Source organism: Podarcis liolepis (assembly GCF_965112155.1).
Source record: "Podarcis liolepis genome assembly, chromosome: 8".
NCBI classification, from domain to species: Eukaryota; Metazoa; Chordata; class Lepidosauria; order Squamata; family Lacertidae; genus Podarcis; species Podarcis liolepis.
In genome coordinates this window covers 16,025,559-16,049,121 of record NC_139560.1, presented here as the reverse complement: position 1 = coordinate 16,049,121, position 23,563 = coordinate 16,025,559, and the positions used below count along the sequence as shown (strand labels likewise).

Genomic DNA, 23,563 nt, shown 5'->3' with positions numbered 1-23,563 from the left:
CTTGTTTATATATAAAAAAGTCAGAAGCTCTTGGAAAAAAGGAAGTGCCATTAAAAAAAAAAATCCCACTGCTTTTCCATCTTATAAATTATTTTTCCTGCTGCATAGTGACTAAATGCTTCATCAAAAGTTTAGAGGTAGAAAAAAGAAATAGGACCGAAATGTATTGTGAAAGTTTCCCAGTTGCTCATTTAGAGGCATACAAGTTGTTCTTTTTCCTTGGGGGCAGTCAAGGCTACAGAGGACTGGCACTTTTTCTTTTTCTTCCGAATGTTAAATGTGTGGCACTTACTGTAAAAGCTTCATGGGGGAGTACTGGTACCGCTGTTTTTTCCCCTAAAACAAAAAAGCACACCTGACGCTCAGATGAACATAGTGCCTAGGATACTGGAGGGAGTACATAGGCATCATAACTAGTAGACATTTATGGCCTTCTTATTAATCCTCCTCCTCCTTTTCCTCTCCTCCTGCAGTGTCCCACATCCATTTGGATATACCATATATTAGACGCCTCTTCAGGTTTTCTCCATATTTCTATGATGTTTACTTCTTGCATTCACATAAGCTCGGCTGTAAGTTTTGGATCGTCCAGCCATCATGCGATGGGTAGTTGTCCCCTTGGTCTTTTGAAATCGCAGGCTCTCCATACCAACAGCTTTATTCCATCTGTCTGAATCACCTCTTGTCAAATGTCCTGCTCATGTCCATTTTATAACCTTATCTTCCATGAATATATCTCATCCCATGGCAGCAAATACTGTGGTGGCGTTTATGAGCAGACATTTAAATACAGTGGTACCTTGGGTTAAGTACTTCATTCATTCCGGAGGTCCGTTCTTAACCTGAAACCAGGTTTCATTACCAAAATTTAGACTTTCAGCTGTTTGCAGTGAACAAATCAAACAAAAGCAACTGAAATAGCTCAACGCAACTGATGCTTCAAGTGATTCCCCCAAATTCAGCTGAAAATGCAGGTGACAACCAAGGTACATATTTGAAGATATGAAATACAACTAATGTTAAACGTTTTACATTAAGATAGTACAGGAAAATGTAAAGCTTTATATAATAGTATGTGTTGCATTGTATTATATTATATATTATATTCTTGGTAATATTCGGATTATCATGACTGTGTATGGCATGTGTAATGCAGACACACACACACACACACACACACACCAGAGTGGTACCTCCAGTTACAGACGGGATCTGTTCTGGAGCTCCAGTTGGATCCCGAGGTTTCTGCAACCAGAGGGACCGCTTCTGCGCATGTGGCGAAACCCGGGAAAATACTTCCGGGTTTGCCGCATTCGCATCCTAATGGATACAAAACCGGAGGTGTGCGTATCCAGAGGTACCACTGTACCATGGTAGTACATGCCATGTAAAGAATTTGTCCGTCCTGAATTTCCCATTATTCACCTTCACTGGATGGAGTCATTGGGGGTTTGTAATATGATAGAACAAAAAGAACTTCTCTTTCTCTAGACTGTGCAAAAAAAAATTCACCTCTGCAACATTCTCTTTTACTAAAGCCCTGAATGTTGTAACCTTTCCTCATGGGGAGTTGCTTGACGGAAGGCTTCAGCATTTGGGAGTCTTTAGTTCCGCTTAATCCGAGCCACACACACTGAATAATGCGAAACAATAAATAAAGAGGGGTGAAGGGAGGGTTTGGCTGTCATTCTAACACAGTTTGGCTCAGGGACTCCCAGAGAAGCAAATAAACATGCTCTCTCAAGAGAGAGGCAAGAGATTACAGTCCATTCGGAAAAAAGGAACTACTAAGATATAGGGAGTATAAATCATAAGCGCATAAACTGCAATAAATGTCTCCAGGACAAAGGTCTGTCTGCACTACATTTGCAGTTTCCAGTTTGTTTCCGAGATCGTTTCAGAGCTTTAAAAAGTGCTAAACAGCTTTAGACCAGGGCTGCCCTCATTCCATCATATGAGCCTGCCCAAGCATTAAATCGTGGTAGTAGTAGTAGTAGTAATAATAATAATAATAATAATAATAATAATAATAATAATAATAATAATATTTATACCCCGCCCATCTGGTTGGGCTTCCCCAGCCACTCTGGGCAGCTTCCAGCAAAATATTAAAATACAGTAATGCATCAAACATTAAAAGCTTCCCCAAACAGGTAGCCTACATTGTGCCCTGCAGATCACAGATTGCAGGAATTTCAACTAAAGCATCCTGGACAGATGGCCATCCAACCTCTGCTCAAAAACTTCCAATGAAGGAGATTTCACCACTTCTTGTAGGAGTCTGTTCCTCTGCTCTTACTGTCAGAAAGTTTTCCGAATGTTTAGTCAGACTGTGACTTGAAGCCAATGGTTCGAGTCCTACCCTCCAGAGCAGGCTAGGATGGAAGACGATCTTCCCTTTCTATGTTTCATTTAGTGGGGCCCTGTAACAAAATCCCACAGTTTGCAGTGCTTCTGTTCAAGGAGCCAGGTCTTCCCCTCTCCCATTGGGTCCCCAACAACATCTTACAGAGCATGCTCAGTCCTCACTGCGGTGGTTGTGAGCCCCTCTGCCCCCCATTTTGACAGGGGCAGAGGACAGATTGCCTATTTTATGCTGATATACGCAGGAAGGATATACAATACAATACACAACAGCAGATTGTATAAAAGCATTTTTTTTTATTAACTAATTACCTTCTCTTTTTAAAAAATCCTTATTGGGTCCCTCTCATTAAGTATCTTCTCGCGGATCAGAATTGTCTCTTTCCACTATCAATAAGCTATGTAACTAAAAGTATCTATGCACACAATTTGTTGTTGTCTTTTTAAAGGAATCTTAACCTAAAGACTGATAGGGAAGAAGGGAAGCACCAAAAAAACATAGAAATTAAATAAAAATGTTTTTAAAAAGCAGTCCCATTTCACATAATTAAGCTCAGCAATGCAAAACTTGGATATTATTGTTTTATGTAATAAAGCAACCTGTCACAGTTTCATGTTTGAGTTCACTCACTGTACATTTAAAAATACTTTTTTAAAAAAATAATCAGAGTTTCTAAACAAATTTACTAGAAATCAGAAGAGTTCAAGAAGTTTTGCAACAACTATTTCATCCCAAGGAGTGTTTCTAATTGAGATTCTATGGGGGAAAGTAACCTTTCCCACTTTTAAGGATTTGCTTTTGCACAAACTTCATTATACACAATTCTGATTCTGATTAGAGGGCACAGTGACATGTGTACGCAGTGGCATTTTTCCCTTGCGAAGAACAGTTAAGGAAAAGGATTGCTGAGTGTTCCGCTCAAACGTGTTTTAAAAATGCCAGACATCTTAAAATAAAAAAACGAAGCTTTTAACTGAGTATGCTTTAAAAAAAACACAGAGAGCGACAACTGCAATGGTTAAATATGTGGAAAAGAGATTGTACAAAAGCCTCAGGAAGTCTTACATTATGTTATAGAACACTGTACAGTGAACCCCAGCTTTCCCAAGTTTGGCAGTCAGCTTATGTTTAACACACACTTCACTTCACGACAGCTACCAAACATTTAAAATATAGTTCGTTCTGGCAAGATAAACGGGTAGCCACTGCCGGGCTGTGGATAGGCGACATTTGCATCTGAAATGAGCTGCTTCTCTCTTTGCAAAGGTGTTGTAAGGCAGGTGCACGGTGAACGATCACGGGGTTCATGAATGGTTGCGGCTGGACAACAGATACCACAGGATTTCGATCTGAACATGCCTTCTGAGCCACTGCAGCGACATGCGCTTAACCATAAAGCATTGGTAGCATGCACACTGCTTCCATATGCTATATCAGCTCTGGAGTGGCTTGCTTCAGTCTGACAGGGATGGCGAGCGAATGGAACGTCCGCTGGCAGGGCTGTTGGAGAAGGTGAAAGGCTCTTTCTCCTTCTCTTTGGTGTCGTGCTTGTGCTTGTGCTTGTGTTTGTGCTTGTGCTTCTTCTTCTTCTTCTTGTGGTGGTGGTGGTGCTCGCTGTGCTTGGAAGAGCTGGACTCTTTTGTAAAACTGGGCAGCGTAGGCACCGGAATCGGCAGCATGCTTAGCTCTTGCGATGACTGTTCTTTGCCTGAAACAGAAAGGCAGACGTTCCATTGCAGAACAACACAACACACAGAATTTGCAGAATTTGCCGTTCTGAGGCCCTGGGGGACCACGTGCATTATTATATCCAAGCTTTGCAGGTTTTCCCACTGCAGGCTTCTTTATGTGGTGCTTTCGAGATGGCAAAGTGTTTGAGAACGTTTTTGCAAGAGATGCTATAGCATCCCTGAGATCGTAAGCAAAGCAGAGGGTCTTCTCAGTAGTGGCACCTGCCCCGTGGAACTCCCTCCCATCAGATGTCAGAGAGATAAACAACTCTCTGACGTTTAGAAGACATCTGAAGGCAGCCCTGTTCAGGGAAGTTTTTAATGTGTGACATTTTAATGTATTTTTAATCTTTGTTGGAAGCCGCCCAGAGTGGCTGGGGAAACCCAGCCAGATGGGTGGGGTACAAATAATTAATTATTATTATTATTATAAGGGTTGCTTTGAAATCACATCATATGACTGTCCATGTAGCTTTCTAAATGTACAACTGATTCTTAAGAAGCCTTTGCCAACCTTAGACAATTCAAGATAAATAAGTAGCATGGGGGTGGGCCTATTGCTTGTCAACAGTGCATCCAGTTGTATGTGGATGATATCAGGCCTAAACGATAGCATCTTGAGTAAAGGACTCTAGACAACAAGGCTGATAAGCACCTCTGACTCATAACCTGAATAATTGCTATCAACCAAAAGGTACACGTTACTGGGCTAGAGAAATCAGTCGCTAAAGAAAAGGTAGGTAAACTGGTTTCTTTTGAAAAATATACCCCTTTTTTACAGATGGGAACCTGAGGTCGGCAAGAGCCCGAATCTTCCAGAGTCCAACATCCTGTTTACTGTCTCACACCAACCCTCTGAGCCAAAGATGATCCAAGGAACTATAGCCAAAGCACCCACACAGCGTCTGAATATACAGAGAGAGCCTGGAGCAGTGGCTTTTGAATGACAGTATGAATGGAAAGGGAAATTTAAGCATCATTCAAGATTTGGTACGTGGGACGTTGAGGGGGGGAAGAAAATTTATTTCCACTGTTGAAAACTGCAACACGTTAAACAGGAAAACGGGTGGCAATAGTTCCCTCTCGAAATGGGGCCAATAATTATTTTGGAAGAATAAATATCTGAACAGGACAACAGAGGGGAAGGGGCAGAAACATGGGACACAGGAAGGCGCTGAAACTACATCCATGAAGGTCACGGTCTTTGGCCCATTTATGCCCAGTCTGCCTCAATACAAATATCGTTGGGACTACTCTAGAACAAATCGATTGTGGCCTAAATCCCACACACCAGAAGATAACTTATCTCTCACTGAGATAAACAGGAGTCATACAAAAGATTGCAGGGATCTACTGTTCTAAAATTTGCCCCCAGCCTGCACAGCTTAGTAATTGATCCTTCTTCCTCACATGAGTTCAGTATCTTCATTTATGCTTCCAACACAAATATCATTTGTCCTCTTGACCCTGGACTCATGTATCACACCAGCTCTTTTCTTTTACAGCAACAGCGCATGCTGGTGATTATGTACAAACTTTCTGAGTGTCTAATCCCAGTTAAGAAAGTGTTTGCTTAACCCAAAGAGGACCTCCCTAAACCAGAGGTGGCCAAGCTTTCTCAGTCTGAGGGCCACACTGAGAGTTGGCCAACCATTTGGAGGCCACTTGCCAGACACAGGTGTAGCTAAAGTACACTCAAGTCACTCACACATGTACACACGCTCAATGCGTTCAGATCACACACATACATACCAGAAATGCATTACACACACGCAAGCCATAGTTTCCACACATTCAGGTAGACAGGCACACAGAGTCCACTTCCTCTTCTGACAATCAGCAAATGAATGGGGTGGGTGGGTGTCCAACCAACAACTATTTTTGTCCCGTTCCCACCCCCCACCCCCCGGCAGTGGCTGTGTTAGGAGGTATTTATTGCACTGCCATGAGGTGCAAAAAATGGAGAGGAAAGCCCTCTTTTTATCTTCAAAAAATGCCTCTTCTCCCTCTGGCATCCAACCATTGTAAGAAAAACTCAGAAAACAGAAGGAAGTGCTCAGAGAGGCTCAGGAAACAAAGGGAAACGAGACACTACTTTTCCAAGGTGAGAGGAGCCCAATCTGCGGGTTGGATCTGGCCTGCAGGCTCGCCACCCCTGCCTTGAACTTTAGGTCACAATTCTGCAAAGTTATTAAAAGCAACTGCTCCAAATATCCCTTTACCTTCCCTGTGCATCCCAGGGAAGGACAACATGTGGACCTCATTCAGCTCCTGACCACAGACTCATCTGCTACAGATTTTGGGGACTTCAGAGGTTCCTAACTATTTTCCTTCCATGGATAGCAGAAATGGTGGCTCTCTCTGTGGTGGCACCCCTTGCGTGGAACCTGATTTAGGGCAGGCGCTGTCTTACCCCCGATTTTTATAAGCTGCTCTGGGAGTCCTCTGGGCTAAAGGATGGGGTATAGCTGCTTCAAACAAAACAAAAAATAATGGATGTTGGGATTTTGGGGAGATAAAGTTGTTATGCCGGATTGGAGGAAAACTATTCTTGACATTTAGCAGTAATAGTAACTGGAGAGTCCCCTTTTAGACTTTTTGTGTGGAAAGGGAAATGAAGGGACTTGAGAAGTCTGGGGTCAAAGATTGGGAAAACATTGCCAAGCAGATCAAGGAACAGCTGGATACCATCCTGGAGTGAACACTCTGAATAATCTTTATACAGACGTACCTTGGAAGTCGAACAGAATCTGTTCCAGAAGTCCGTTCGACTTCCAAAATGTTGAACTTCCAAGGCGCTGCTTCTGATTGGCTGCAGGAAGCTCCTGCAGCCAATCGGAAGCTGCAGAAGCCCCGCTGGACATTCGGCTTCCAAAAGAATGTTCAAAAACCGGAGCAATCACTTCCAGTTTTCGATCGTTTGGGAGCCAAAATGTTCAGCAACTAAGCTGTTCAAATTCCAAGGTAGAACTGTATACATAATTGACAGACAGAGAACCTGAAGGTCCTGTTTACCTTTTACCTTCCTCTTTATTATTTTTTACTTCCTGTCTTTTTAAATTTCTTCCTTTATTAATTTTGCTCTTGGTTATTTTTTGTTTGGTTTTTTATGTTCTTTATTCTAGGTCAATGCAGGTATGCACAGGAAGGTGATGGATGAAATAACCTGTGTGAGAGAGGCGGGGAAGGGAAGATCTCCCAGGGTGGGAGGATGGGAGAAGAAAGGGAAGCTCCCAGGTGAGAGCTGGGAGGGTTCATCCACTTCTGTGTAAGACAAGAGTTAATATCTACCTTTGAGAAAGAGCTTTGTGTATTTTCTTTTCTCTTTCTTTGTTTTTTTTCTTTCTTTTTACATACATTGGTTTGTTTTTTATTGTATTACTGGTATATGAAGAAAAGTTTCGATTATTATTTTTTTACCAAAAACCCCCCCAAAAAACTTAGCAAAGGTCTCCCTAGGAATCTCAACTATATTGTCTCTTCAGCATTACCATCTCTTTAATGTGCTGGATTTCTTGACTTGTTCTATTCCCAGACAAGCCTCTGACCACATAATTACAGCTTCTGCATTACAGGCTTACGTTGTAACTATGAAACTGTCATCCACAATTCACTGCGTGAACATAAAAAGTGCACCCCTGATGATTTGGGTACACACATCTAACACACTCTAAACCATACCAGATTTCAGAGTCATTTCAAAACACAAGTTTTAAAAACCAAATGCAGAAGTACAAAATGAACTTTGCAGCCTATCAAAAGGAAATAACACAATGGGGACTATGAGCGAGCGGGCAAACCCAGGGATATACTGAAGTTTAAACTAAGACCTCCAAGTTGCCACAATCATAAAGAAACTCTTGGTTTTTTAAGCTCCTAAACAATCATGTAACTTTTCACAGAAGTAGCTTATACCGTATTTTTCGCCCCATAGGACGCGAAGGGGAAATGTGTGTGCGTCCTTTGGGGAGAATGCAGGCTTTCACTGAAGCCTGGAGAGCGAGAGGCATCGGTGCGCACCGACCCCTCTCGCTCTCCAGGATTCAGGAAACTACCTGCAAGCCTTGCAAGCCCGGCGGGAGGTCCCGCGGGCTCGCAAGGCTTGCGGGCAGCAGTCTGCAGCCTGGGCGAGTGTCCGCAAGCCTCGCGCTCCCGGCGGGACCTCCCGCCCGGCGTGTGAGGCTTGGGGCGGCAGCCTGTCGCCCGAAGCACACGGAGCCCTCCGGAGGGCGCCCTGTGCTTCGGGCAGGTGTGCGCAAGGCTTGGGGCAGCAGCCGTGGCTGGGGGGGAAATAATTTTTTTTTATTCATTTCCCCCCCCCCAAAAAAAAACGAGGTGCGTCCTATGGGCTGGTGCGCACTATAGGACGAAAAATACGGTAATGTGTTTAGTGGGTCTTATTCCCAGGAAAGCCAGTTTAGGACTGCAGCCTAACATATTACAAAGGAAGGTGAACCCCAGGTCCGCAGCTTTGCAGTTTTTGCCTCGAGGAAACACAATACCGTAAGCTTTAGAGTTGAAAACTGGGGCTGAAATTCTCGGTTACTACCATGGTTTTAAATCTTCCACTAATGAATGCATCAGATTTCAAATGATGCCAAAGTACGTGTGCATTTAATAGAGGAACAAAATACATACGCTGCAAATAAAAATAAACTTTTTTATAACTTTATCCCTCTTTGTTAATTCCAGGGATTGGAAAACAGCCAGCTCAGATGTTTTGTACTACAACAGGGCCTCCGTGGGCACAAAAGGTTCCCCACTGCACAGAGCTGATTTCCACAAGATGGAAAGCAACTGAAACAGCGATAGGCTTATCCTTTCTGCTCCCCCTCACCTCTTTATTAACACCACATCTAAAAAAAATAAATTTAGAAAAATACATGGAGCAGAATGCAAAATAGATATAGGAACTGCCTTACTCTGAGCCAGACCATTAGCACATCTAGGTCAGTACTGTCTACACTGGCTGCCAGGAGATCTCCAGAGTTTCAGATGGGACCAGGACAATCCCGGTCCTACCAAGAGATGCTATGGACTGAACCTGGGACCTTCTGCCTGCAGAGGAGATAGATGCTCTGCCATTGAGCTACAGCCCTTCCACAACAGACATGTGTGAGATGAAAGGTTCGCAGCTGATGCCCACTTCAACCCAGAACTGCTCAAGATACATAAATCATCAGTATTAAAGTCTCACTAGGATGTGAGCAAGGGACGCGGGTGGCGCTGTGGGTTAAACAACAGAGCCTAGGACTTGCCGATCAGAAGGTTGAATCCCTGCGATGGGGTGAGCTCCCGTTGCTCGGTCCCTGCTCCTGCCAACCTAGCAGTTCAAAAGCACGTCAAAGTGCAAGTAGATAAATAGGTACTGCTCCGGCGGGAAGGTAAACGGCGTTTCCGTGCGCTGCTCTGGTTCACCAGAAGCGGCTTAGTCATGCTGGTGGGCTCCCTAGGCCATTAAAGCGAGATGAGCGCCGCAACCCCAGAGTCGACCATGACTGGACCCAATGGTCCATTACCTTTACCTAGGATGTGAGCATTCACCACCCATAAAGTTTGATCCCTTTTATTTTGAAGTTCCGTTAACCCATCGAGGATGCACTATAGTCAGAAAAACGAACATGCCCGTGAGACAGAGATGGCACCCATTTCCTTATGCTTCTACTCCCTCGCCGGAAGTCCATTTTCTGCCTCAAATGAATTTCCAAGGTTGCTTATAAACCCTGGGCCTTGGCATCCTGCTTCTGAACATGCATAAACTGTTCCACTTTATCACCCACCATTCTCTGTGGTTAATCACAACTTGTGCCTTCGTATTGTTCTGGAGAGAAAGCACTGGCAGTGCATGCCCTGCTGTCCGCAAGGGTACTCTGCTCTCCTTATGGCTCGAGTGACTGAATCAAGCTCTCTCAGTAACTGGCTGAACCAACCGCAGAGGGGTGAGGTCCTTCTGAGTTTGCTTTTGAAGTGATTACTAATATTTCTTGGAAGAGAACATGCATTATGCTAGCCTATTCACTTGGCACCTTCCTCTGGTTTTGGATGTTCAGAGGCCAACGTAATTATTAGTTTCACTGTGAAACAGATGTTTAGAATCAGAGAGGGACGGCTCTCCCTGGGGATAAGGCCAAGTGCTTCCCATAGACCTGACATTGTAAGCCACTACACACACAAAAATAAAAATAAAAGCAGAGAAGGGGGACCCTGTAGGATTTACCACCATTTCCCTTAATTCTGGGGCTGGCTGAGGACTCTTGCTGGTGGTGCTTACACTGACCCTGCAAACCAAGCGAACGCATTTTAGCATTACTGCAACAACTGGAATGCTTTTCCATAGCAACCTAAGTAATAAATCAATCCTGAAGATAGTGTGGATTCAGACATCATAATGCACCAGGAAGTAGATTGAGGTGTGTGCTTGCTTGTACTTCAAGGCTCTTAAGTTTCCTTGCAATGCACGCTGTTTGAAGCCAAGTGCAAATAGTCTGAACTACACCTGCCATATGGTTTACTCTCATTCCCAACTGGAAGTTTTCAGTACAGGCAACTTCCAATTTACGCGGGGGTTACATTCCAAGGCACTGCATGTTTAAGTGAAATCACATATATCTGACACACCACTGAAAATGCCTGCAAACCCCCCCGCCGCCCATTCTTCCCTTTTTGCGACATTTTTGGCTCACTTCCGGGTTCAGTGTGCAGTTATGCACATATTGGATGTGCCAGCTATGGTTTTCCCAGTAGTGATGTATGGAAGTGAGAGCTGGACAATAAAGAAGGCTGATCACCGAAGAATTGATGCTTTTGAATTACAGTGCTGGAGGAGACTCTTGAGAGTCCCGTGGACTGCAAGAAGATCAAACATGTCCATTCTTAAGGAAATCAGCCCTGAGTGCTCGCTGGAAGGACAGATCGTGAAGCTGAGAATCCATTACTTTGGCCACCTCATGAGAAGAGAAGACTCCCTGGAAAAGGCCCTGATGTTGGGAAAGATGGAGGGCACAAGGAGAAGGGGACGACAGAGGACGAGATGGTTGGATAGTGTTCTCGAAGCTACCAGCATGAGTTTGACTAAACTGCGGGAGGCAGTGGAAGACAGAAGTGCCTGGCGTGCTCTGGTCCAGGGGGTCACAAAGAGTTGGACACGACTAAACGACTAAACAACAACAACAACAACAAAACAGCTCCTTCCTGTACGTGGATTGGCATTTGCCCACATTCTTTCCTCTCTACCTCTTGTCTGTCCATCTCTCTCACAGTTGTTTCTCTACTGTCCAGTTCAAATGGCAACATCCTCGCCTTCAGGGACTCTCAACGTGCCAACACAACTCATACAGCACCATGTGCACTGGTGGCACAATAGAGTATTATCTAGGTCGGTGCAATCAACAGGGTTTGGGGTTTAATCGGAGACACTTGTCTTCAAACCCCTAACTCAGCTATGAACAGATGATGGTGCTTTAGTTATTCTCAGGCTAGCCTGCCTCACAAGGCAATTGTGGGGATAAATGGGAAGGTGTGGGGAGCCACAAACCATGTATGCTGTCCTGTGTCCTTGGACAAAGGCCGGGATAAAGATAAATTCCTAAGTATGAAAAGGATAAATTCTTAAATAATGCTAAGTCTTCCAAGTTAACGGTGCTCAGACATGAGCTATGAAATGCATGCAATCCTACAATTTGCAACATGACCTAAAAGCTGGAGCTCTCAATTAAGATGAGAATACAGCCTGGCCTTTGGGTTCTTTTGATCCCTGCAAGGCAGAGGGTGGAACACTCCCTACTGTTTTTGAAGATTTAATAGCAAATAAAATCTGCTTTTCATATTAGAAGTCAGATCCCGGATGACATCAGAGACTTTAAAAGGTCTTGTTCAGATGCCTTCAAAGCTACTGCGCTTAGAGCAGAGTTATAATTAACGGGCCAACATCAGAGTGGACAGACAGACAACAAGGGGCATTTTTTCCTTTGCTTTTTGAAGAATCCAGGGTTTCTTTTGTAAAGGAAAAAAAATGTTACAAGCTTGTAAAAAAACTTCTTCATTAATAAGAATTAGGAACTCTACTCTTGGCTCTTTGCCTAAAGCTACAGTATCCATTTTCCATGAAGTGATGACAGAACAGAAACAGCTTGAAAATGAATTAACATGGACCAAAAAGAAGAGAGGGAGGGAATCACCCCACCCAGCCTTTCTTAAAGCCACAATTAAGACTTGATATAAAACAAGATTTACTTATATGTGTTGATACACTTACCACTATCATTTTGGAAATGCTGTATTTGTTTGCTTATTAGGCTAAGGCTCGTCGCCTGATAAAACAACTCTTAGCTGGTAAACTGAGTTTTTTTGTCAATTGATTTCAGCTACCTGCAAGGATGATTATTATTTACATGCGGATAAAAACAGCGGCTCTAAAGCAAGAAGCATGCTTTTTAAAAAAAGGTAATGTCCACATGTGCCATAATAGGCATCATTTCATAAGAGGCATTCCTTAGAAGAGAAAATGCCTTCTTTAAGTTAGTGTTTGCCATTGGCAGTTTTCAATGAGTACTTATGAAATTGTATCTATCGGTCCAGATTCTATCTGAATAATCAGGATTAGACACTGAATCAATTAAGAGATTGATTAAAAAACAGGAGGCAATGTTCAGTCATCTGACCTCTTGCTCAGTCCTTCCCCTTAAATTATCTCTCTCTCTGTGTGTGTGTGTGTACACACACACACACACACACACACATATATATATATATATATATATATATATATATTCACACACCTTTTTGCAACTCAGGGCTGAACTCCCAAGAGAAAGCATTTACCCACTAAGTGCAAGAACAGCTTTGTGAGAATCAACAGCACGTGCAGGGGGGCTTATCCGGTCCCACTCCAGACCAACCCCAAAAGCTCCCTCTGGCCCAGTCCTATGAATCAGCTTGATCACACACACACACACAACCCACACTCTCAGAAATACAGAGACAGAGCATTTCAGAGAGATAGAGGCAGCTCCCTCTCCTCTAATCACAGTAGTGTGATGGGAAAGAGAGCTTTCACAGAACAATCTTTTACATGATCCACAAGGTTTTCTGAGTCTGTGCATTCCCCAGTCATAGATGCTAGAAACTCCCCAAAACACCCTCTGCTGTCTTCCTTCAGTGAAGACTTGGGTAGAAAAGTACTCAAGACTCGGGAAGTTCTGACCTCCTTGATTCTGTGTCCCCTCAGTACCTACTATTAGGAGACTGAGAACAGGAAGACAAAGGTTTCCAAGCACTCCTGAACTGCTCTATAATATGGAAGCAGCAGAAAGCTCACCAGATGTAGCTTTGCTGTCGCTTACAACTCTAGGAGAAACCCCACTGAATCACAGCATTGCAGCAGGGGACCTGGGGGGAACCTGCGGGAGCCATCTCTCTCTCTCTCTCTCTCTCTCTCTCTGGACAGTTTGCAAGGCAGAGCACAAAAAGCCTTGGGGGGCTGGGTATGTCCCATAGGCTAGAATCTTATCCAGGCAAGAAAGCAATGTATCAGACATAGACACTACAGCCAGCTGCCTCTGTATTCCTCTAGCACTGAAGCCGTCAGTGTAAGTGACATACAATCTTATGAACGCAGAAGCTTCAGCTCCGAGTCTTCAAAAAACGTTCTCAAATCCTAAACCCTTCTGGAAAGAGCAGCACACTGTTGCACACTGTTGCTTAAAAGAAGAAGAAGTTAGAAGTGGGTAGAACATATTTCAGGGTCTATCAGTGGATCTGAGTAATTAGCAGGAGATAAGCAAAGACTCAAACAATCACCTTTTTTTTAGCACCAGCATCAACAAAAAGCTTTACTCCCCCTTCTAACTTAGGCTGCTGAGATGAAGAAATTTGGTTGGGGTGAATTAAACAGTATGCGGAGCTGTGTGTAGCAGGACTGTGAGTTCGGTTCTGGTACTGAGAACAAATTCCTGGGCTGTGCCTTAATCCTGCAAGCTTGTCCCTACCCCATTATCTTACACATGGCTCCAGTTGGTGAGCTTTCGGGTTTCTTAAATAAAAAATAAGTAGATTCTGCAAGTCTGGAATATACTCTCGTCTTTAAAGGAGAGTCAGAATAGGTTCGCTTTGACAGGTAAGAATTTGCCTTGCAGTGCTCGGTGGTCATCCAGCGCACATGTGAATCCTAAAAATAGCTCCCTTGCCTGATGCAGATTTTATATGCATACTGGCCAGAACTCCAGATACTGAACCGCACCCACTAACATCCCAGCATATTTGACGCAGAACGATCCAGAGTGTGCAGCTGCTGATACAAGGGTCCCTTAAGAAACATCTGTTAACTTCCTGGCACCATTATCCAGAATTTCTTGTTTATAACTTTATACCCCCCATTAGGGTGTATAAGAATAGAACAAAACCAGTATTACGAAATGCTAGGGAAGAGCTATAAATATGGACTTCATGGGCTTGTTTCGTTGCTGGAAGCCTCATTTTATTATTATCACATGGAGCAATTAATTGCTGTTTTTAATTATGTAATATTTAAATTAAAACTCCTATGATCCTATCAGCTCATGTTTATTGGATATTTGATTTAAAACCTTAGCACATGGTACTATTATTATTTTCAGGAACACCTAGTGTGTGCAATGCTATACCAAATGTAAAGGGGGGGGGGTGGAACTAGTAATGACCAGTACTGCATGGTGGTGGTGGTGGGTTTTTTTTTTTTATTATTATTATTATTATTATTATTATTATTATTATTATTATTATTATTATTATTAAAAAGTATGTTTTCTGAATTTCCCAGATATAATCAGAATCTGTGTTGCAGCCCATTCTCTGAAATGAACTCCGGAACTCACCACCTCAAGATGGGAGTGCGGCCTGGATCAGATGCCAAGTCTCACTTAGCACAGTGTGGACAGTGGGTCACTGGGATTAGTCACCAGAGAACAAATTTCAAATCCTCCCCCCCAGCTACCAAAGAGCAAGTCACATTCCCAGCAAAACCAGCCTCACAGGACCGTTTTGAGGACTGATGAGCTGTATTAGAACATGCCCTCGGTTCTCTGGGATAAGCCAGAAAATAAACCCTGGTAACAGATTCAAAGTACACCTTGGGGCAAAGTGCACAGGCAACTTCGCTTAAAAATAAAAAAATGCATTGTTAGGCACATGCTGCCTGGACTCTTGCCACATCTGTTGGGACCACTCTCGTGCTACAAGACAGCAACATCCCCATTTGTATCCATAAGGATAAGAACTGGACATGGAAACTGGCAATACAGCTCCATCAGTAAGGCTTCAAAAAGGACTGCATGGGTTGCCCTGTTACACTACAGTTTAAATATCTGAACACTAACACTCTTTCACAAGACTCACAACTTTAAAACCCTGTCACTTATTTGACATTCCACATTTGGGGAACAATCTGGGTGCGTTTGGAAATCTCCAGTTTTGGATTTTGGTTCTGATGCATCTCTTAAGAACTTTTAAGATACGGACACCATTCCCTCTCTGCAACCTTGAGATGATCAGAAGCTTCAAGTAAAAATCGCAGAGGCCGCCCGTAGCTTGAAAGTTACAATGGCCCACTATGTTATAAGGGCCTGAGGGAAAGCCAGTCAATATGTGGCCACAAAGCATCGGAGATAAAGGAAGCTCTGTTGATATAGGAAACTGTGTTTAAGACTTCCCAGAATGAAATGTGCTAAGTATTCTTAGCAAAATAAAACAATCATTATTATATTATTTTTTTAAAAAAAGAACCCAATGGAAACAGTACAAGAGTGTGCTAGAAAACTGGCTTAAGAACAGGAAAAACACTAGTCATAGCTGGAAACTTGTCAAATCTGGAAAGTCATAAGCATCCCAGAGGCGACTTTTGGGTCTTCGTGACAAAAACTCGATTCATTTGCAGATCGTTCAGGTGAGGTGAATAAGGTGACCTTTTGTCACTTGACAAATTAGGAAATGGAATTAGCAAGATGCTTGTATTAAAGACACACCTTTGAATCCAAGCAGTGCTGGACATTTAACTCAGGAGACAGCTGTCAAAGCTCTGCTCCTTGCCACATGTTCTAACCTCCCAGAGAGTAGGAATATGAAGCTGGGTTGTATTAGATGAGTGGGTAAGACTGGGAATGCAGCAATTGCAAACACATACAACCCATCCACACCTTCTGCATGAGAAATCAGATCAAATTCTCAGCTTGAACTTAACCAAGGTAGAAGACAGCATAAGCTAAAGGGCAATGGGACTGTTGAGAGCCATACCTAGGAGGAACATGGAGCTTATGAACTGCAAACTATCCAAGCCTTGACGTGAGTTTAACTGACCTGGCGTTGATGGTCTTTCCAGCATATTCAAATGATGGTAGATAAAGGCTTGGCTGTCATGAACCGTGTCCATATCAATCTCTTCTTCCTCCTGAGAGTTTGAGAACTGTGACAATGGAAAAACAAACAAAATTAAGAGTTAGGGAATGCTAAAGGATCTCTCTCTCTATATATATATATCTCGCTTCTGAAGCATGAACCATTTTTACTATAGAAAATAATTTGAAAGAAAATACACATGAATACACCACCACTGTATATTAACAGCCAGATCCTACCCAGGCTGAGGCACCCCTAGTTAGGCAGAATAAAAACCGAAGAAGAGCAGCTTATGGCATTTCTTAAGATGCGATTGCTAAAAAGAACGTAATAGACAGTGGGCAGCCAGGTGTGGGGTACTCATTCACAACCAGCAGATTCTGGTGGTTCCCCATCACTGTGATGCAGAGAGAACTAGATTACAGTAGTGCTTCGCAAGACGAAAAGAATTCGTTCCGCGAGTCTTTTCGTCTTGCAATGTTTTTCGTCTTGCGAACCACGGTCCGTCGCAACTGCGCCTCTTCAAGCAGCTTTTAAAAAAAAGCGCAAGACGTTTTCGTCTTGTGAAGCAAGCCCATAGGGAAATTCGTCTAGCGAAGCAACGCAAAAACGGAAAACCCTTTCGTCTAGCGAGTTTTTCGTCTTGCGAGGCATTCGTCTTGCGGGGCACCACTGTAGCACCAAATGCCAGGGTTTACTGTATTTTTCACTCAATAAGACGCACCTAGTTTTTAGAGGAGGAAAACAAGAAGAAAAAATTCTGACCGAAACAGTGGGTGTATGATTTTTGTGGTTCATGCTGTGGCCACAGACATGATATATGATCTGATGGTGAGTTTGGGGTAGCCCAGTGCAAAAATCCTGAGGATCAATGCGGATCCGTGCTTTGTAACCACGTTTTTGCACCATTGCGGCCCCACAAAACAGTGGATGTGTGGTTTTTTTGGTGCAGGCTGTAGCCGTGGACATGTTATGTGATCTGATGGTGAATTTGGGGTGACCCAATGCAAAAATCCTGAGGATCCATGTGCTTTTACCTCCCCCCTCCCAGGCAGCCTCCTTTATTGCTAGTGTCCCTTATCTCCCTTCTGATCGCTTGCCGATCAGCTAATCAGCGGCTTCCTTTCAACACCCCCTTCCCTCTTTCTAAAAAAAGAAGCACAATCTGCTTTTCGCCCCTGGGCAATTCGGCTCCAGGGACCACGCATTCGCTCCATAAGACGCACAGACATCTCACCTTACTTTTTAGGAGGAAAAAAGTGTGTCTTATGGAGTGAAAAATACGGCACTTTGTTGCTCTGTCCCTTTTGCAAAGCACGTTCCAAAGGTACAGGATTCCTCAGCCACAGGGATGGGCTGGCAGTATCAGCAGGTGCTTATGGATGGAGCTGACTGCCTACTGCCTTTCTCGCCTTTGCAGGGAGAGTCCCATCACGCCATGGAAGACTTTCAGTCACTGTCTCTCCAAGACACTCTTGGGCCCGAGGAAAGCGCAGTGTAATCTCTATAATTCACTCACTCTTATTTTGAGTTTGACTTTGCTGTCTTCATTCTTCTCGAGTATCTGGCCTGGTTCTAGTGGGGACCCAAGAGGCGTGTCGGCCTTCCTCTTCAACCCCTGCTGATGAGGTAGGGGGATAACTGCTGCTTCCTTGGCAAGGTGATCATCGTCCTAAAGAAGCAATTTTAAAAACCTGATTTAAAATCTTTACATCCAAAAAAGAAAAGAAAAAGATGTTATAATCACAGGAACATAAACAGCAATAATTACTGTATTTTCCTGTCTATAAGATGCCTCCTATTTTTTTGGGGGGGGGGACAGATTTAAGAAAATGGGGGGGGGGAATGGCCCAGAGTATAAGACACCCCCTAATTTTTGACATTATTTTTTAGGGGGAAAACCTAGTCTTATACACTGAAAAATACAGTATTCTTCTGGGAACCCAAAAAACATATCATATATTATCCTTCGTCATATCAGCAGCTGGTGTCACTCCTGAGAATACAGCTCTCATTTCTTCTTATCAAATACAGTGAAAAAGGCTGCTGCCCTCCAGACCTGCCATATAACCAATATGTTTCGAAACAATGATTTATATTTGTTACAGACCGAGGTTTGGGATATTAGATCCTGGCCTGAGCAAGCATAAGGGTAGGTGGGATTGGGTGGGAGAATATTTTTAATGCTGCATTGTGACTTGAAAGTAGATAGGTTCAGGCTTGAATACCTTTGCACAATCCAACAAGTAGCATAGCCTTTTTTGAGAGGAGTATTTTTCATCTGCTGTACGTAAAAATGTCAGTTTAAAAGGCTACAGCCCCACTCCTTTGGGACAACCTCCATCACTCATCTATGAGGCAAAATTCACCCCACAAGCAGACACCACTGAAATCTGTGTCGCTGGCTGAGATTCCCCCCCCCCAAAAAAAATATTACATATTGTAGGAGAGACAGGCAAAATTAAACTCTGAGAAATATGAATGAGGAACTGCCTGTGGCTTCATGAATAAGTGGGGATGGGGAGGAGGCATATACTACTTCAAGACAAATTTTCCCAGCAAGTGGAAGCAGATCAGATTTGCAGTACAAGGTCGAGGATAGAAGCATGAGACTAGGCAAGAGAGCAAGGCCTGAAAACTGGTTGCATTGTGTTAAACTCCACTACTGTGAGTCGTGGGGAGGCTGTGAAAGAATAAGGAAATTGCTTACAGTGCTTTGGAAGCCAACTATTTGACCCAGATTGTTTGGATTGTTAGGCGGTTCCGGACCACTTGCCCCTGCCTCAGGAATGATGGTAGGATTCAGCACAGCTTTCTTTTCTTTTAGGTTAAGGACCAGCCCAAGTTCTGGCAGCGGCAAGCAGGAAGGCCTGCTGAGGCCAAACAGCGTGAAGTACAGGTCGACAGCCCCACAGCGCAGCCTCCAGTCGTGGGATGTACCTATGGAGTAAGGAAAAAAGCAACCATCTTTCCACACTGTCTGTGTGCCTTTTGAAGCAGGCTCTACTGCAAACTGTAGGAAATGAAGCAATTCTTCCTGTACCTGCCGGCTGCTTTGCACCAACAGGAGCACAACCCCTAACAGAGACCGATAGGAGATGCCCCATCACTCCGTAATAATAGCATGCATTCTGCTAGCAATTTTCAATCGCCACCACCATTTCAGCAAAGGCAAATTAAGTGTATCGTCATGCCTTCCAGTGGACCAACCTGGGATTTAAAAACTAGGTCAACTCCCAAATAAAGGGAATTGCATGGAACAGGATGACATAAATCTCTATACACGGGCCTACAACAAAATGCAGCGCTTGTTCCAGCACAGTTAGTATCAGGGGAGAAAAGCCTGCCCTGCTGGAGAAGGATAAGCTTAGAAATATTATTAGCAACAACCTACGCCTTGCCAAATTCTATCCTGAGCCAGCTGCTTGTGTTCCACAGTACAAATAGCCATTTATAATTCTGAAGTTGTTAAATCAAGCTGGGCCAAGCAACAGTTTCACCACCTGGCTATTCCACAGCTATTCTACAGAAAATGCAGTGAATTAAGTCGACAGTATGTTTTCCCCCTCCTCAGAAGAAGGGTAATGTTTGCCCCCCAAAAATCCCAAATCATCTTTCTGCAAGAGACAGGCTTTTCTAAAAACACCAGCAGCCAGCACTCATCCTAGGCCATTTTCCCCCCAGTCACCAAGAAAAGATGATGTTGGAATAGGTGGACCTTTGCTCTGAACCAGGATAGCTCTTCCGAGCTCCTGACGTTCAGCCTATCCAATGCCAAAGCCTTGTCCCAGATGTTCCCTAAGCTCCCCAAAACTCAAAAACATATTGAATGTCACAAGCGTTAGTTAAAAAACAAAAACCCAATGCTAGGGAGTTTGCTGGACTGACACCTCTGTAAGTATTTTTATGCCATAGAATGGAGTCTCTTTTATGTATAAGATTGTAACACAATAAGCGCAATACGGTACTCTCATTGAAACAAAAAAGCCTAGTTTCTATTGCCTTCTTATTCCAAATACAGGATTGTCATTAAGCTTGATGAAAGTTTTAGTTCCTGTACACAGGTGACTTTAAAGAGAAACAGTTTTAACAAGTCATAAATGAGTAGAAATCCGAATCATTACACTGGCAACTGAGGACCACACCTCTGGTCCACAACAGCTTATGCCAGGACAACAAATGTATTAATCTTTAAGGTGTCACAAGACAAAATGATGCTTTTCTTGTAGGCAGGCAGAGTTGCAGTGCACACCGTCTCTCTCGGCCTGCCAGGAAGTCCACCATCAACATCCAGCCACTGCCACTAAAGACTCACCAGCGAGCCTCTTCTTCACTTCCTTGAGCCTCCAGTCCCAGTCTCTCTGCACCAGCCTGAAATGCAGCTGTGCTCCCAAAGGGAGCACAAACAGTGAGACTAGCAGCAAAGTCCTCAGTGTCAAGAGAGCAAGGCAGGCAGCTGAGGTAGAACTGGGCTGCCCTGGTGCTTACGCTTTCCCTGAACCCAGTTCTACTGTGAGCACAACAACTAAGCCACACAGGCTGGTTTGCCACACTATCCCCTGCGCCACCTCAGGCTGCCCAGAACAACTAACTGGTGTTTTCGTCAGCACGGCAGACAGCCTGCATTTGAACATGCCCATTATGGCTGGGCGATATCTGGTTTTCAACATTGCAATATTTCACTGGCTAAACATCACAATATACTGATGTGCGATGATGTCTGAAATAAGGATGGAGCTATGTAGAGACTGTATGGGACACGGGTGGTGCTGTGGGTTAAACCACTGAACCTAGGGCTTGCCAATCAGAAGGTCGGGGGTTCGAATCCCCGCGACACCCGTTGCTCGGTCCCTGCTCCTGCCAACCTAGCAATTCGAAAGCACGTCAAAGTGCAAGTAGATAAATAGGTACCACTGCGGTGGGAAGGTAAACGGTGTTTCCGTGCGCTGCTCTGGTTCACCAGAAGTGGCTTAGTCATGCTGGCTACATGACCCGGAATCTGTACGCCGGCTCCCTCGGCCAATAAAGCGAGATGAGCGCCGCAACCCCAGAGTCGTCCGCGACTGGACCTAACGGTGAGGGGTCCCTTTACCTTTATGTAGAGACATTGACTGGCTTCGCGGTTTTTCATGAATTGTGTTTTTTGCTGATGCATGCTCTTGTGATTCATTGCCCCCTGCATGAGGCAGGGGAGAGCTGAGCTGGCAAAGTTAACAGGGACTGCAGGAATCAAGAGACACAGTGGGCTGGCTTCATGGCTTTCCCCACATTGTGATTTTTACATAGCACGTGCACACACACACATCATGATTTGTGATATAATGCCAGGTCAAAAATTATGAAACCGACATAATGATATCGACTTCAAATTGGTTTTGGAAAATATATTGATATATCGCCCAGCCCTAATGCCCATAATGCCAAACAAAGGCAATCATATTCTCTCTCTCTCTCTCTCTCTCTCTCTCTCTCACACACACACACACATTTGAGCTGTTTTAGAACAAATGATGTGGGGTTTTTTAAGATCTGTTAGGATATATGTTTGTTTTCTCTGTCATAACTGGCTTGCGTTTTTAAAGGGTAGTTAACACAGAAGGACTATAACCCCCAAACGGCCTATAAATAATTTCCTAAATGAAATAAACAAAATAAAATCTCCAGTTGGTAATCAGTTTGCGAGCTTCAATGAAAACCACAAACAATGGTGCTGAGTCTTAACTCACAGATAAACGGAAGGTCGCACAATTTGCCAGTGAACAGCAGCTGCACCCCACAAGCTGATCTGTTTACTGCATGAGTAGCTAAAATGGACAGATTTTGATCATCTGAAAGCACGTGACTCCAGTAAGTTTACAGAGTAGGCGATTTCCAGAAAGGAAAAAGATGTTAAGTAGCAAACAAAGCAAAAGGCACATGTCTCAAAGAAAACTGAGCACATAGGAAAATTACAAGACAAGATTCCCATGGATACAACTGTCACGAGGGCCCACAGCATATGATACGCAGGGTTGCCTACGGAGATGCAGACCCCTTTGCCCTGATAAGACTTTTCGGAATAGCTGGGAAAACACAATGAAACAAAAGCCCAGCTGTTCATGTCATCCAAACTTGAACAAGTCTTACAGGAGATAAGAAACTAGGGATTTCCCCCCCCACCACCACCCCCATTTTATTTCACAAATTATGTCATCACTAAATATACATTGGTTTTTACAGCACCTGGAAAATAACAAAATGTTACTAAAGGGTTAAGTTGTTCATTTGCAAAGGCAGTTTTCTATCTGAAGAAGTGTGCATGCACACAAAAGCTTACACCCAGAACAAACTTAGTTGGTCTCTTAAGGTGCTACTGGACAATTTATTTATTTATTTCGACTGCGTCAGACCAACACGGCTGCCTACCTGAATCTAGAAACTAGCACTGTTATCGTAACTTAAAAACTGATCAGTGAAAATCTGAACTGCTATTGAAACAAATATTAATTTTTTTAAAAAAATTCAAACTTAAGTATAGTTGAATATCATCTCTCATTTGAAAAAGGTTTGGAGTTCTCTAGCTTTAGTTTTCTAGAGTCTGGCATTTCACTCTTTCTCTCCAAAAAGCAACAAAAACATTTGTCCTCCTTTATGGGCTTATAGGCATCAGCAAGTTTCAAATCATTAAACCTGAATGGGTGGTTTACTCTAACGAATATTCTTACTGGCACACTGAGATTTTGTAATTGCTCTTTACAGAAAGTAAATTTTGAGTAAAGCGTTCACATGATTTGCACAGAAATTTATGCCGTTAACACTCCCCCCCCCCCCAAATAAATAAATAGAGAAGGGAACATATCTCCTATTATGACTCCTTTTGTTACCACAAGGTCAATGAGTTAAAGACTAGCTTTGTACACTCAATTCTCTCGAGGAAAAGAAAAGGGAACATGAACTCCCCGGTGGGTAGATGTAAACTGTTTACTTCCTGAGTATGACATCTGGTTAAATCTTTCCAAAAAATTAAGTAAGGCGGATCCCATTCCCCCCCAGGTTGCTTCAGCCCCTTGTGGAGCTGAAAGCTTCCAGGCTCTAAAAATAATATGATGCATAGAGAGCACAC

At 43.5% G+C, this 23,563-nt stretch overlaps 1 protein-coding gene across 1 annotated transcript in view; it reads right to left on the bottom strand.

Annotated features, from left to right (window-relative positions):
• Window positions 1-2,641: 2,641 nt before the first annotated feature.
• TAF2 (TATA-box binding protein associated factor 2) overlaps window positions 2,642-23,563 on the bottom strand; it is a 65,624-nt gene continuing 44,702 nt past the window's right edge. The window contains exons 23-26 of the mRNA XM_083516552.1: window positions 19,172-19,401; window positions 17,981-18,133; window positions 16,423-16,528; window positions 2,642-4,073 (exon numbers count right to left, since the gene is read on the bottom strand). Coding sequence (XP_083372678.1) covers window positions 3,820-4,073; window positions 16,423-16,528; window positions 17,981-18,133; window positions 19,172-19,401 — 743 coding nt within the window. The 3' untranslated portion in view covers window positions 2,642-3,819. The remainder of the gene's footprint in view (window positions 4,074-16,422; window positions 16,529-17,980; window positions 18,134-19,171; window positions 19,402-23,563) is intronic.